Source organism: Hyla sarda, chromosome 2 (assembly GCF_029499605.1).
Source record: "Hyla sarda isolate aHylSar1 chromosome 2, aHylSar1.hap1, whole genome shotgun sequence".
NCBI lineage: Eukaryota > Metazoa > Chordata > Amphibia > Anura > Hylidae > Hyla > Hyla sarda.
In genome coordinates this window covers 398,538,553-398,554,746 of record NC_079190.1, presented here as the reverse complement: position 1 = coordinate 398,554,746, position 16,194 = coordinate 398,538,553, and the positions used below count along the sequence as shown (strand labels likewise).

The window sequence follows — 16,194 nt, the reverse complement described above, 5'->3', positions numbered from 1 at the left end:
TTATGGATACACTTGTCATATAAACAAGGAGCCGTTCTCAGCAAGGACCATAACATCACGGAAACAGAGCCAAAAATAGATTGAAGTAACAAATTAGATTGCTTGATATACATACTGTATATGGATAAGTGACACTCACCACAACAACCAAATTGGATATGTTAGATAAAATTATTAGATGGAATAGTATAAGGATAGCAGTATAAAGGATGGCCTACCAAGTTACTTTTGTCAATGGGATAAGCCCCTCCCAAAATAGACCAAAAATCAGGGGAAGAACAATGACCTCCTGAGCTAATAAGACTGACAGGCTTCCTTATCACAATGGCCAGAAACTTATCCACAAACAGGGTTCCAAGTCATTGCAGTGGTCTGCCGACTCTAACTGATGGGGAGAGCTCTGTCCATTAAAGGGGTACTCTGGCCCTAAGACATCTTATCCCCTATCCAAAGGATAGGGGATAAGATGTCTGATCGCTGGGGTCCCGCCGCTGGGGACCCCCGCAATCTAGCATGCAGCACCCACCTGTGGGAGCTGCACGCAGCGCTGCAGACTCCAAGTCTGCTGGGTCACGACTACGGGGCCAGTGTATTGTGACGTCATGACTCCAACCCGTGTGAAGTCACGCCCCACCCCTGCAATGCAAGTCTATGGTAGGGGGCGTGTCTGATGTCACACAGGGGCGGAGTCATGACGTCACGATACTCTGGCCCCGTAGTCGTGACCCAGCAGACTCGGAGGCTGCAGCGCTGCGTGCTGGACCCCTGCAATCAGACATCTTATCCCCTATTCTTTGGATAGGGGATAAGATGTCTTAGGGCTGGAGTACCCCTTTAAGCCACTGGGTACCTCTGAAATTACTTAGCTGGAAACAAATTAATGAGATGGTGAGATGAGATGAGAGGATTTAGTGGTGTAAATACCGTAATGGGGCATTTACAACATATCTCCCTCATCCCTGATGCTGATAGCGCCATTGTTCCCTGGTTAATAGGATACATTTCCCAAACCGTGGGATGACTTCTCCATAATTCCTGTGACCCTTAAAACAGCATGCCGAAGTGTACACATCCACAGGATGGCAGCGAGTGGTCAGTGACTGGTTCAAGTGCTCAGAACTTAATGTATGTCTACAGACATAATGCACAGTGCTTCTGTGGGTACACAAAACTTACACATATAATATAAATATTTACCAGAACAATATAAAGTAGTCATATCTACCCATGTACACTATTCATACTGTAATAGACATAATGGTTCAATGTTAAAATTAAGTAGAACAGTATATAGTGATCATATCCACCCCTATATAACAAAGAAAAAAGGGGGGCTCAGCCTAATATGTAAAGCAAGGTGCTACAATGGTAAACAAAACATACTACAGAAAATCCAAGAACAAAGAAGATAACATTCAAATGTGCACACCCAAAACAGGGAACCACTAAGACTAATAAAGTGCCTATACACACATATGGTAAACAATACAAATAATGCAAATATTACTGTGTGACAAGCAAATCAAACCAAATGTCACACAGTATTTTTTTCATTTTTTGTATTGTTTACCATATGTGTGTATATAGGCACTTTATTAATCTTAGTGGTTCCCTGTTTTGAGGGTGGGTCATCTTTTTCATTGTATACAGTACGGTAGTCCAGGAGGGGGTCATATTAGCTTCCCCCTGCCTTGTAGGGTGGCTCTGTGTTGAGCCAAGTGTTTTTAAATGTCTGTGCCTTTTTGTAATTGTTCTGCAATAAAATGAATTGATTTATCTTATCTCATTTTGGCTGTGCACATTTGTATGGTATCTTCTTTGTTCTTGGATCCACCCCTATATAGCATCCATATAATGGTTTATTATAAATATTTACTATAACAGTATACTGTGATTAATATTCCCCCATATAGTATACATATATTGTCTCAATGTAAATATTTACTACAACAGTATACTGTGATCATATCAATCCACTGTATATATACATATAATAGCTTTATGTAAATATTTACTATACCAGTATACTGTGATCATATCCACCCATGTATAGTGTATATATACATATAATGGCATAATGTAAATATTTACTACAACAGTATACTGTGATCATATCCACCCCTGTATAGTGTATATATACATATAATGGCATAATGTAAATATTTACTACAACAGTATACTGTGATCATATCAATCCACTGTATATATACATATAATAGCTTTATGTAAATATTTACTAGAACAGTATACTGTGATCATATCAATCCACTGTATATATACATATAATAGCTTTATGTAAATATTTACTAGAACAGTATACTGTGATCATATCCATCCCTGTATATATACATTTAATAGCTTAATGTAAATATTTACTACAACAGTATACTGTGATCATATCCATCCCTGTATATATACATATAATAGCTTAATGTAAATATTTACTAGAACAGTATACTGTGATCATATCAATCCCTGTATATATAAATATAATAGCTTAATGTAAATATTTACTATACCAGTATACTGTGATCATATCCATTCACCCCTGTATAGTGTATATATACATATAATGGCATAATGTAAATATTTACCTGAACAGTATACTGTGATCATATCCATCCCTGTATAGTGAATATATACATATAATGGTTCAATGTAAATATTTACTAGAACAGTATATTGTGATCATATCCACCCCTGTATAGTGTGTATATACATATAATGGTATAATGTAAATATTTACTACAACAGTATACTGTGATCATATCCACCCCTGTATAGAGTGTGTGTGTGTATATATATATATATATATATATATATATATATATACATATAATGGTATAATGTAAATATTTACTAGAAGAGTACACTGTGATCATATCCACCCTGTACACACATATACATCCCCACAGAGTGGCTGTAATGGTCTCCTACCTGGTTGCACAGGATGGTCTGCTGCACAAGCCTGGCATAGCCATCGAGCCTGACTCCTGAGTTACTCCTGCTCCTCATGGTGCCTGGCACACTGTTCCGCCAGCCAGCTCTGCACTAGGTCAGCTGTGGTGTCCTCTCTGCTGTGACCTGCTCCCATTCATCCAGTGACAGTGGGCGGCAGCTGCGACCTTGGTCCAAAATAAACAGTGCTGTCAGTGAGGCCTGGATTATGAGGGGGATGTGCCTGCTGTCTGCCAACATGTCACCCTACACTGTGCACAAGGTTATTCATAGAAAGAAGACGTGTGGCCCCTGCATCCATCTATGTGCCCCCTGTATCCATCTATGTGCCCCCTGCATCCATCTATGTGCCCCTGCATCCATCTATGTGCCCCCTGCATCCATCTATGTGCCCTTGCATCCATCTATGTGCCCTTGCATCCATCTATGTGCCCCCTGCATCCATCTATGTGCCCCTGCATCCATCTATGTGCCCCCTGCATCCATCTATGTGCCCCTGCATCCATCTATGTGCCCCTGCATCCATCTATGTGCCCCCTGAATCCATCTATGTGCCCCCTGCATCCATCTATGTGCCCCCTGCATCCATCTATGTGCCCCCTGCATCCATCTATGTGCCCCCTGCATCCTTCTATGTGCCTCCTGCATCCATCTATGTGCCCCTGCATCCATCTATGTGCCCCCTGCATCCATCTATGTGCCCCTGCATCCATCTATGTGCCCCCTGCATCCATCTATGTGCCCCCTGCATCCATCTATGTGCCCCCTGCATCCATCTATGTGCCCCCTGCATCCATCTATGTGCCCCCTGAATCCATCTATGTGCCCCCTGCATCCATCTATGTGCCCCCTGCATCCATCTATGTGCCCCCTGCATCCATCTATGTGCCCCTGCATCCATCTATGTGCCCCTGCATCCATCTATGTGCCCCCTGCATCCATCTATGTGCCCCCTGCATCCATCTATGTGCCCCCTGCATCCATCTATGTGCCCCCTGCATCCATCTATGTGCCCCCTGCATCCTTCTATGTGCCCCCTGCATCCATCTATGTGCCCCTGCATCCATCTATGTGCCCCCTGCATCCATCTATGTGCCCCCTGCATCCATCTATGTGCCCCCTGCATCCATCTATGTGCCCCCTGCATCCATCTATGTGCCCCCTGAATCCATCTATGTGCCCCCTGCATCCATCTATGTGCCCCCTGCATCCATCTATGTGCCCCTGCATCCATCTATGTGCCCCCTGCATTCATCTATGCCCCCCTGCATCCATCTATGTGCCCCCTGCATCCATCTATGTGCCCCCTGCATCCATCTATGTGCCCCTGCATCCATCTATGTGCCCCCTGCATCCATCTATGTGCCCCCTGCATCCATCTATGTGCCCCCTGCATCCATCTATGTGCCACTGCATTCATCTATGTGCCCCCTCCATCCATCTATGTGCCCCTGCATCCATCTATGTGCCCCTGCATCCATCTATGTGCCCCCTGCATCCATCTATGTGCCCCTGAATCCATCTATGTGCCCCCTGCATCCATCTATGTGCCCCTGCATCCATCTATGTGCCCCCTGCATCCATCTATGTGCCCCCTGCATCCATCTATGTGCCACTGCATCCAGCTACGTGCCCCTGCATCCATCTATGTGCCCCATCCATCCATCTATGTGCCCCCTCCATCCATCTATGTGCCCCCTGCATCCATCTATGTGCCCCCTGCATCCATCTATGTGCCCCCTGCATCCATCTATGTGCCCCCTGCATCCTTCTATGTGCCCCCTGCATCCATCTATGTGCCCCCTGCATCCATCTATGTGCCCCCTGCATCCATCTATGTGCCCCCTGCGTCCATCTATGTGCCCCTGCGTCCATCTATGTGCCCCTGCATCCATCTATGTGCCCCCTGCATCCATCTATGTGCCCCTGCATCCATCTATGTGCCCCCTGCATCCATCTATGTGCCCCCTGAATCCATCTATGTGCCCCTGCATCCATCTATGTGCCCCCTGCATCCATCTATGTGCCCCTGCATCCATCTATGTGCCCCTGCATCCATCTATGTGCCCCCTGCATCCATCTATGTGCCCCTTGCATCCATCTATGTGCCCCCTGCATCCATCTATGTGCCCCTGCATCCATCTATGTGCCCCCTGCATCCATCTATGTGCCCCTGCATCCATCTATGTGCCCCCTGCATCCATCTATGTGCCCCCTGCATCCATCTATGTGCCCTGCATCCATCTATGTGCCCCCTGCATCCATCTATGTGCCCCTTGCATCCATCTATGTGCCCCCTGCATCCATCTATGTGCCCCCTGCATCCATCTATGTGCCCCCTGCATCCATCTATGTGCCCCCTGCATCCATCTATGTGCCCCTGCATCCATCTATGTGCCCCCTGCATCCATCTATGTGCCCCCTGTATCCATCTATGTGCCCCCTGCATCCATCTATGTGCCCCCTGCATCCATCTATGTGCCCCCTGTATCCATCTATGTGCCCCTGCATCCATCTATGTGCCCCCTGCATCCATCTATGTGCCCCCTGTATCCATCTATGTGCCCCTGCATCCATCTATGTGCCCCCTGCATCCATCTATGCCCCCCTGCATCCATCTATGTGCCCCCTGCATCCATCTATGTGCCCCCTGCATCCATCTATGTGCCCCCTGCATCCATCTATGTGCCCCTGCATCCATCTATGTGCCCCCTGTATCCATCTATGTGCCCCCTGTATCCATCTATGTGCCCCTGCATCCATCTATGTGCCCCTGCATCCATCTATGCCCCCTGCATCCATCTATGTGCCCCCTGCATCCATCTATGTGCCCCCTGCATTCTCCCACTATACACAATATACTGTATACATGTATACTCACCATCCCTGATACTGATCGGCCTCACTACCTACACCAGTGTTTCTTAACCAGGGTGCCTCCAGCTGTGGCAAAACTACAACTCCCATCATGCCCGGACAGCCTTCGGCTGTCCGGGCATGCTGGGAGTTGTAGTTTTGCCAGAGCTGGAGGCACCCTGGCTGGGAAACACTGACCTACACTAAATCCCATTATGTCATACAGCAGCTATAGTGACAATAACAATAGACAGTATAACAATATGTGCCTTACCTGGGGCCCATCCCGTGTATATGATAGCCTGTTTCGTTCTTTGTGCACTACAAGTACAAGCAAGTGTAAGTGCAGGGCCCCCGCACATCAGCTGTCATGGCTCCGATCTCCACAGAAGAGCAGCGGTCGGTGTCTTCCTGCTCTCAGATCTCACTTGCCTGTAAAACATCGCCCACTAGAGGGCAGCAGAGAGGTCGCACTGGGACAGTCAGGAAGAACACGTAAGATGACGCGGCTTCAGGTCCTGGAAGGTGAATAAAGAACAGAAGCGGGTGTCACATGTACACAGCTATATGTGCTTGTTCACACTTATTTCTGAGGAGAAGGAACGTTTCCCTCACCCCTTTGCTCTGTGTCCACTTTTCAGCCTCTTTTTGTCTTGTACCAATTGTTAATGATATCCAAATACTGGCAGCAGACTGCAGAGCTTCTTCAGTTCACTGTAAACATTAACCCCTTGGGGACCGAGCCCATATTGACCCTAAGGTCTAGAGCATTTTTTTGCAATTCTGACCACTGTCACTTTAAAGGAGATATCCAGTGATGAAAAACATACCCTAAGGATAGGGGATAAGTTTCAGATGGCGGGGGGGGGGGGGGGGGTCCGACCGCTGGCGCCCCCCGCGATCTCCTGTACGGGGCCCCGGCAGCCTTCGGGAAGGGGGCGTGTTGACCACTGCAAGAAGCGGCGACTGACACGCCCCCTCAATACAACTCTATGGCAGAGCCGGAGTGCTGTCTTCAGCAATCTCCGGCTCTGCCATAGCGATGTGTGGTGGGGAACTGTGTGGAAAGCCTTGTGGGGTGTAGGTTAGTTGGGGTGTTGCTGTTCTAGATACTGAAAGGGCGCTGTTAACCCTTGTCACTCGTGACGCCAGGGTGAGGGTTAAAACTCTGTAGTGATGCTGGGCCTATCGCCACCCTTCCCAAGAGCGATAGGTGAGTGTGAAATAAATAGATTGTCCACAAGAGTGCTAAACTTAAAACTTGCGGAATCTTTACTGAAGATTTTCTGTATTTGCAATAACGGGAACAGTCCAGATAACAGAGTCTATTGAAACAGCACAGCAGTGATTGACAGATGTTTAGGACCGGAGAGTTCGCTTTAGCTTTAGAGGATTGTATTTGCATAGATCCGCCGGATTTAGGGGTTTGATTAGGTCCGGAGATCTTGCGGAGATAGCGGGGAATTGTATGAACTATCCATCTCTAGCGCAGGCTTAGGCCTAGTAATTTGTCTTGTAAGCTGCAGAGGTCCTACCTCATCCAGAGTCAGCGAAGAGGGCGATCAAGATGGCGCAGCTCCCTTATATGGGCAGGGGCTGGCCGGTTTGGATTGGTCCAATCAGCTGTCACTCAACGTTACATTGCATTGTGGGTGATCACATGTCATGAGAACCACCAAAGGTCCTCCAGCAAACCATAGAGTTCTGAACTAAGTCACATGACCCGCAGGTCCTGCAACGCAAACAAGGTAGGAATCTTTAATAGACATATTTACATATTTATTCACATAAATATTAACTAACTATGGGGTGACGAGGGGCTAGCTAAGGTAGAGGACCCCCACTGTTCCTAGGGACTCTGTCTTTGGGGACCTCACCACAAGGTAACGTATTAAATACGGTACCGGGACACTACAGATGTATTGAGAGGGCGTGTTGGCCGCCGCTTCGTTCGGTGGTCGACACCCGCTATCTGGACAGCGAGCCAGGGCTTCGTACAGGAGATGGCGGGGGGCCCCAGCAGTCGGACCCCCCGCGATCTGAAACTTAACCCCTATCCTTAGGATAGTGGGATACGTTTTTCACCACTGGACTACCCCTTTAAGCATTAATAACTCTGGGATGCTTGTACTTATGAATTTGATTCCGAGATAGTTTTTTCATCACATATTCTACTTTATGTCAGTGGTAAATTTTTGTCGATACTTGCATCATTTCTTGGTAAAAAAATTCCCAAATTTCATGAAAAATTTGAAAATTTTGCATTTTTATAACTTTGAAGCTCTCTGCTTGTAAGGAAAATAGACATTCCAAATAAATTATACATTTATTCACATATACAATATGTCTACTTTATGTTTGCATCATAAAGTTGACATGTTTTTACTTTTTGAAGACATCAGAGGGCTTCAAAGTTCAGCAGCAATTTTTCAAGTAAATTTCAAAATTTGAATTTTTCAGGGACCAGTTCAGTTTTGAAGTGAATTTGAGGGTCTTTATGTTAGAAATACCCCATAAGTGACCCCATTATAAAAACTGCACCCCTCAAAGTATTTAAAATGACATTCAGAAAGTTTGTTAACCCTTTAGGTGTTTCACAGGAATAGCAGCAAATTGGAGGCGAAAATTCAAAATCTTCATTTTTTACACTCGCATGTTCTTGTAGACCCATATTTTTTATTTTTACAAGAAGTAAAAGGAGAAAAAGACCCCAAAATTTGTAACCAAATTTCTTGAGTAAGGAAATACCTCATATGTGGATGTAAAGTGCTTTGTGGGTGCACTAGAGGGCTCAGAAGGGAAGGAGCGACAATGGGATTTTGGAGAGAGAATTTTTCTGAAATAGTTTTTGAGAGGCATGTCGCATTTATGGTGCCAGAATAGCGAAAAACACCCCACATGGCATACTATTTGGGAAACTACACCTCTCAAGGAACGTAAGAAGGGGTACAGTGAGCCTTAATACCCCATAGGTGTTTGACGAATTTTCAATAAAGTTGGATGTGAAAATGAAAAATTTTATTTTTTTCACTAAAATGCTGATGTTACCCCAAATTTTTCATTTTCACAAGGGGTAATAGGTGAAAATGTCCCCCCAAATTTTTAATCCCATTTCTCTCGAGTAAGGAAATACCTCATATGTGGATGTAAAGTTCTCTGTGGGTGCAATAGAGGGCTCAGAAGGGAAGGAGCGACATTGGGCTTTTGGAAAGCGAATTTTGCTGAAATGGTTTTTGGGGGGCATGTCACATTTAGGAAGCCCCCATGGTGCCAGAACAGCGAAAAACACCCCACATGGCACACTATTTGGGAAACTGCACCCCTCAAGGAACGTAAGAAGAGGTGCAGTGAGCATTTACACCCCACTGGCGTTTGACAGATCTTTGTAACAGTTTGCTGTGCAAATGAATAATTAAATTTTTCATTTTCACGGACCACTGTTTCAAAAATCTGTCAGTCACCTGTGGGGTGTTAAGGCTCAGTGTACCCCTTGTTACGTTCCTTGAGGGATTTAGTTTCCAAAATGGGGTCACATGTGGGTATTTATTTTTTTGCATTTATGTCAGAACCGCTGTAAAATCAACCACCCCTGTGCAAATCACCAATTTAGGTCTCAAATGTACATAGTGCGTTCTCACTCCTGAGCCTAATTGTGCGCCCACAGAGCATTTTACGCCCACATATGGGGTATTTCCGTACTTAGGAGAAATTGTGTTACAAATTTTAGGAGTCTTTATTTCCTTTTATCTCTTGTGAAAAGTATAGGGTAACACCAGCATGTTAGTGTAAAAAAATTTTTTTTACACTAACATTCTGGTGTAGACCCCAACTCTACCTTTTCATAAGGGGTAAAAGCCCCCCAAAATTTGTAGTGCAATTTCTCCCGATACGGAGATACCCCATATGTGGCCCTAAACTGTTGCCTTGAAATACGACAGGGCTCTGAAGTGAGAGAGCGCCATGCGAGGACTAAAATGCATTTGAGGACCAAATTAGGGATTTTCATAGGGGTGTACCCGGATGCATGCGTTACACTTGCCTCCTCCACCAAAAATACTGTGCGTCAGTTTTCCCCAAACAGGGTGCCTCCAGCTGTTGCAAAACTCCCAACATAACTGGACAGTTAATGGCTGTCCGACAATACTGGGAGATGTTATTTTGCAACAGCTGGAGGCTCCGTTTTGGAAAAACTGACATACAAGATGTTTTTAACTTTTACTGGGGTGGAGGGGGGGTGACAGTGTAAGGGTGTAGTGTATATGTAGTGTTTTACACTTTACAGTGAGTTTCCCGCTGCAGCGGAAAATTTGCTGCATCTCAAACTTGAAGCGGGAAACTTGCTGTAAACCCCTGCCCATGTGAATGTACACATGTACATTCACATGGGGGGGGGGGCAAAACTACAACTCCCAGCATGCACTGACAGACCGTGCATGCTGGGAGTTGTAGTTATGCAACAGCTAGGGGCACACTGGTTGGGAAACACTGAGTTAGGTAACAGAATACCACAGTGTTTCCGCACCACTGTCTGTTTCCTAACTCAGTGTTTCCCAACCCATGTTCCTCCAGCTGTTGCAAAACTATAACACCCAGCATGCATGGTCTGTCAGTGCATGCTGAGAGTTATCGTTTTGCAACAGCAGGAGGCACTCGGGTTGGGAAACACTGAGTTAGGAAACAGACAATGTTTCCCAACCAATACTACAACTCCCAGCATGCCCAGACAGCCGAAGGGCATGTTGGGAGTTGAAGTTATGCAACAACTGGAGGAGAACAATTTGGAGACCACTGTGTAGTGGTACACAAACTGTATCCCTCCAGATGTTGCAAGACTTCAACTCCAAGCATGCCCAGACTGCCCAGGCATGCTGGGAGTTGTGGTTCGGCAACATCTGGAGGGCCAGATGTTGCCGAACTACAACTCCCAGCATGCCTGGACAGTCTCGGCATGCTTTGAATTGACATCTGGAGCGGTACAGTTAGGACACCATGTTGAAAAACTAAAACTCCCAGCATGCTGAGACTGTCTAGGCATGCTGGGAGTTGTAGTTCTGCAACATCTGGAAGGACAGTGGTCTCCAAACTGTGGCCCTCCAGATGTTGCAAAACTACAACTCCCAGCACTCCCAGATACAGCATTGAAGATCACTTTACGGCGATCTTCACAGCTGCATCTGAAACCACCGCCGCCTCTTGCCTGCTGCCTCCTGCCTACCGCCAGTGTCCCCGCGCCGTGATCAGAGGTAACTTCCGCCGGTCCCCGCCGCACCATCGAAAGTTAATTTCCCTCACTCTGCCCCGACATCCATGGGCGGGCAGAGCGGGGGAAATTAACTTTCACCCACGCCCCTGCCCTGCGATTCACCGGTCAGTCCTGATCGGCCAATCGCAGGGGTTAGGAGGTGGTGGCACCCCTGCCACCTCACTCCTATCCTTAAGGATGATCGTAGCTGTTCTGACAGCTCCGATCATCCCTATTTTCCGGGCTATCGGGTCATCAGAGACCGGATCAGCCCGGAATCGCCACAAATCGCCCATCTGAATTGATCGGCAATTTGCAGCGATCGCCGACATGGGGGGGTCTCAGAAATGATTTCAGCAGGCATCCCGGTCCGATCGAAATTCCCACGGGCATACAGGTATGCTCTTGGTCCTTAAGTACCAGGTCGCAAGGGCGTATCCATACAAACATCTAAAACATAAGTTTAAAAACATAAAAGAACATGTTTCAGGAACAACCCTTTGTCATGAACTATACATGAATACTGAATGTACACACACATAAGACACTCCTACACCCCCTCCAGCTACATCGGGTCAGGTTCACATCTATAAATCCCTTTAAATAACATAATTTGAGCGGAGAAAAAAATATTAGGGCTCGATCACATTGCCGTCGAGCTCCGTTGTCAAGTCCATTAAAATGACGAGAGTTACACCCCTTTCACACTATAAAGTTGCTCCGTTAAAAGATCCGTTATAAACTTCCGTTAGAAAACCCTTGACGGCCGTTAAACTGCCATTACAAAATACAAAAAGTCTATGGGATTTTTTGATTATTCGTTATGACCCATTATAGCCTGTCATGAATAATGGACGATATTTGTGACAGAAGAAAAAACGGCACATCCACAAATTTTTCTTCCGTCACAAGAAGCGGGTAAATTAACGGCCGTTATTTTTAACATTGAAGTCTATGGCAAACGGATGAGCCTTTATGTCATCCGTTTGCACCTGGTTTATAATATCCGTTATTACTTCTGAGCATGCTCAGAAGAGGTGACATCAGCAGACTCCTGCAGTGCTGAGGGACTACTACTACTCCCATCATGGAACAGACTTGCGCTGCGGGGGGCATATAATTATAGAAGCGCTGTCGGGGCCAGATATATGGATATATGTCTGACCCCCGCAATGCATCTATATACAGTTGTGACAGCGCTAGAAGATGAGAAGATGCCTGGGCAGCAGGCAGGGGCTGGAGGGGAATTATACATATACACACGGGGGGGGGGGGGGGGAAATAAAATGAATATATTTCACGCACTGAAGTTTAAAAACCCCGTCGGGAGCCCTGAATGGCTCCTCCGTACCGGCCTTTCAGGGCTCCTTGGGGGAAATTAAAAATTAAAATAAAATACATCGTACATCGCAGGGGAGTGGAGCATGCCGCCCACTCCCCTGTTTAATAACTTCTAATCGCATCTGGTCTCAGAAGTGAGACCCGTTGCGATCATTCCCTTACCCCTGTACTACAACCCCCATCATGGAACAGAGTCTGTTCCATGATGGGGGTAGTAGTACAAACACTAATGTAGCCTCTCCAACCACTGGCAGACTCCCGCAGCCAGGGAATTACTACTTCCATCATGGAAACAAGTCTGTTCCATGATGGAAGTTGTAGAAGTCCTGGCTGTGGGAGTCTGTAGGCAGAGGTGTTAAAACGGCCGTAGATTTCATCCGTTATTATACATCCGTTTTTACACAAAAAACGGATGTTTAATAACGGATGAATACTCGATAGTGTGAAAGGAGCCTTAACTGAGAAAAAAATTGTGCATGAACTATTTTCTTTTTTGACTAAAGTCCATTGGCCCCCCATTTTTTTTTTGGCCGCATCGCTTTCCCCCCCCCCATACAGTTACAGTTACAGCAATCAAACACACTACAAACTCACCCCCCCCCCCCCCCCCCACGCACACAATCCCACCTCCCCCCCCCCCTCCTGGAGCGGGGACATCCTATACAAGACCCCGCTTTACAGTAATGTCATGACACGGAAGCGGTTCCAGGCCATTCGGAAATGCCTCCATTATGCAGATAATGAGGCATGTCCACCCCGAGGTGATCCCACCTATGACCGGCTTTACAAAGTGAGGCCGGTCATCGATCACTTTGGGGCCAAATTTTTGGAGGCCTACGTACCCCTCAGGGACCTCTCGGTCGATGAGTCTCTTATCAGTTTTAAGGGGAGACTCATCTTCCGCCAGTATATTCTCTCGAAGCGGATGCGGTATAGCGTGAAGCTCTATAAACTTTGTGAGAGTACCTCCGGGTACACTTACAAGTTTAGAGTGTATGAGGGACGAGATTCCCGTATTGAACCCCCAGATTGTTCCCCCATTCTGGGTGATAGCGTGAAAATCGTTTGGGAGCTTGTGCACCCTTTGTTGGATAAGGGTTACCACGTGTACGTGGACAACTTTTATACCAGCATCCCTCTCTTCACATCCCTTGCCGCCAGATCCACGTCCGCTTGTGGGACCGTGCGGAAAAACCAGAGAGGCCTCCCTCTAAATTTGATCTAGACACCTATGCCCAAGGGTGAGTCCCATGCCCTTAACCATGAAAACCTGTTGCTGGTCAGGTATAAGGATAAGAGGGATGTCCTTATGCTGACCACTATTCATGGTAACAACAGGGACATTCCTCCAGTTCCAAGAAGAAGTCCTAAAGGTCCTGATCTTTGGCGACCGGGAAAGAGCAGGCCGGACTTCCCAAGAAACTGGAGTTATAGGTGCCAGGATCGTCCCAGGCCAACACTTTCCAGGTGAAGTCCCCCACACTGGAAAGAAGGGGCGATCCCAGAAAAAATGCAGAGTGTGTAACAGGAGGGGGATTCGGAAGGATACCACTACTCAATGTGACACTTGCCCCCATCATCCGGGCCTCTGCATTAAAAACTGTTTCAGGGAGGATCACACTTCCATGCAGTACAAAATTTTCCCTTTTCATTTTAATTTTCCATAATTTGACCTCAATGTACCAAGTCCAGAGTACATTCCAAATTTTAACCCCATAAACCACTAAATTGCCCAAAAAACTCATCTAAAAAATTATAAGACCCCTGGGGGTATTTTTTTCTCTGGGTCATGGGTCACTGAGTCACAATCATCGGGGGACTTTTTTTGTTGCCTCAAATGTGCAGCGCTCTCTCTCCACCTGAGCGGGGTGCGCATTTGAGGCAACAGGTTAGAGACGGCCACACACATCACATTCCCAGAATGATGTTTCAGAGCACAGGGTTTGGGGTGGGCATATTTTTTAGTTTTGGCTATGCTCTGGGTCATCATTCTTGGAACATAACCTGTTTTATAATTTTATGTCCCACTGTACCCCATTTTAGTTATTTAGTGTACCTCAGTTATTTTCCCCATGTAATGCCCCTTGAGGGGGGGGGGTCCCACTGTTCTGGCTCCATAGGCCGCAATGCAGAAGCTCAAGGCTCCTGAATGCGACCTGCTCCTCTGAGACCAGTGTGCAAGCTGTTTATGCCCAGACATGAGGTATGTTCTTACTAAGAAATGTATTTACAAATTTACAATGACATTTTCTCTTTTTACCACTTGTGAAAATGAAAAATTTGGGGTAACCCCAGCATTTTAGTGTAAAAAAATAACATTTTTCATTTTCACATCCCACTTTATGAATATTTATCAAACACCTATGGGGTGTTAAGACTCACTGTACCCCTTGTTATGTTCCTTAAGGGGTTTGGTATTTTTATTTATTTTTTTTTTTTTTTGCTGTTCTGGCACCATAGGGGCATCCTAAATGGGACATGCCCCCCCAAAAACCATTTCAGCAAAATTTGCTTTCCAAAATCCAAATGTGACTGTCACGATTCGGCTGGCTGGAGGTGGATCCTCTGTGCCAGAGAGGGATTGGCGTGGACCGTGCTGGTGGACCGGTTCTAAGTTGCTACTGGTATTCACCAGAGCCCGCCGCAAAGCGGGATGGTCTTGCAGCGGCGGTAGCAACCAGGTCGTATCCACCAGCAACGGCTCAACCTCTCTGACTGCTGAAGATAGGCGCGGTACAAGGGAGTAGACAAGAGCAAGGTCGGACGTAGCAGAAGGTCAGGGCAGGCAGCAAGGATCGTAGTCAGGGGCAACGGCAGGAGGTCTGGAACACAGGCTAGGAAAACACAAGGGAACGCTTTCACTGGCACAAAGGCAACAAGATCCGGCGAGGGAGTGCAGGGGAAGTGAGGTATAAGTAGGGAGTGCACAGGTGAGAATACTGATTAGGCCTGCTGCGCCAATCAGTGGCGCAGCGGCCCTTTAAATGGCAGAGACCCGGCACGCGCGCGCCCTAAGGAGCGGGGCCGCGCGCGCCGGGACAACACAGACGGGGAACGGGTCAGGTACGGGAGCCGAGATGCGCATCGCGAGCGGGCGCGTCCCGCATCGCGAATCGCATCCCGGCTGGGAGTAATATCGCAGCGCACCCGGTCAGCAGGTCTGACCGGGGCGCTGCGAATGAGAGAACGCTGCGAGCGCTCCGGGGAGGAGCGGGGACCCGGAGCGCTCGGCGTAACAGTACCCCCCCCCCCCCTTGGGTCTCCCCCTCTTTTTGGAGCCTGAGAACCTGAGGATAAGATTTTTGTCCAGGATGTTGTCCTCAGGTTCCCAGGATCTCTCCTCAGGGCCGCAATTCTCCCAGTCGACCAAGAAGAATCTTTTACCTCTGACCGTTTTGGATGCTAGAATCTCCTTCACAGAAAAGACGTCAGAAGATCCGGAAACTGGAGTGGGAGAAACAACTTTGGGAGAGAAGCGGTTAAGGATGAGTGGTTTAAGGAGAGAGACATGGAAGGCATTGGGAATACGGAGAGAAGGAGGAAGAAGGAGTTTGTAAGAGACAGGGTTGATCTGGCACTTGATTTTGAAAGGACCAAGATAGCGTGGTCCCAGTTTGTAACTGGGGACACGAAAGCGGACATATTTAGCGGAGAGCCATACCTTGTCTCCGGGAGCAAAAATGGGGGGAGTTCTTCTTTTTTTATCAGCAAATCTTTTCATCCGGGATGAAGCCTGTAAAAGAGAATTTTGGGTCTCTTTCCATATGGTGGAAAGATCACAAGTCACTTCATCCACA

The 16,194-nt window shown here is 46.9% G+C and overlaps 1 protein-coding gene across 4 annotated transcripts in view; it reads right to left on the bottom strand.

Moving 5' to 3' along the window:
* PHKA2 (phosphorylase kinase regulatory subunit alpha 2) overlaps positions 1 to 6,298 on the bottom strand; it is a 152,849-nt gene extending 146,551 nt beyond the window's left edge. For 2 of the 4 annotated variants that reach the window (XM_056558761.1, XM_056558762.1), the window contains exons 1-2: positions 6,089 to 6,297; positions 2,938 to 3,125 (exon numbers count right to left, since the gene is read on the bottom strand). In XM_056558761.1, the coding sequence (XP_056414736.1) occupies positions 2,938 to 3,015 (78 nt within the window). In that variant the 5' untranslated portion in view covers positions 3,016 to 3,125; positions 6,089 to 6,297. Of the gene's footprint in view, positions 1 to 2,937; positions 3,126 to 6,088 lie in introns of those variants that run through there. The other 2 variants (XM_056558759.1, XM_056558763.1) reach the window with 2 other exon arrangements.
* Positions 6,299 to 16,194: the final 9,896 nt, after the last annotated feature.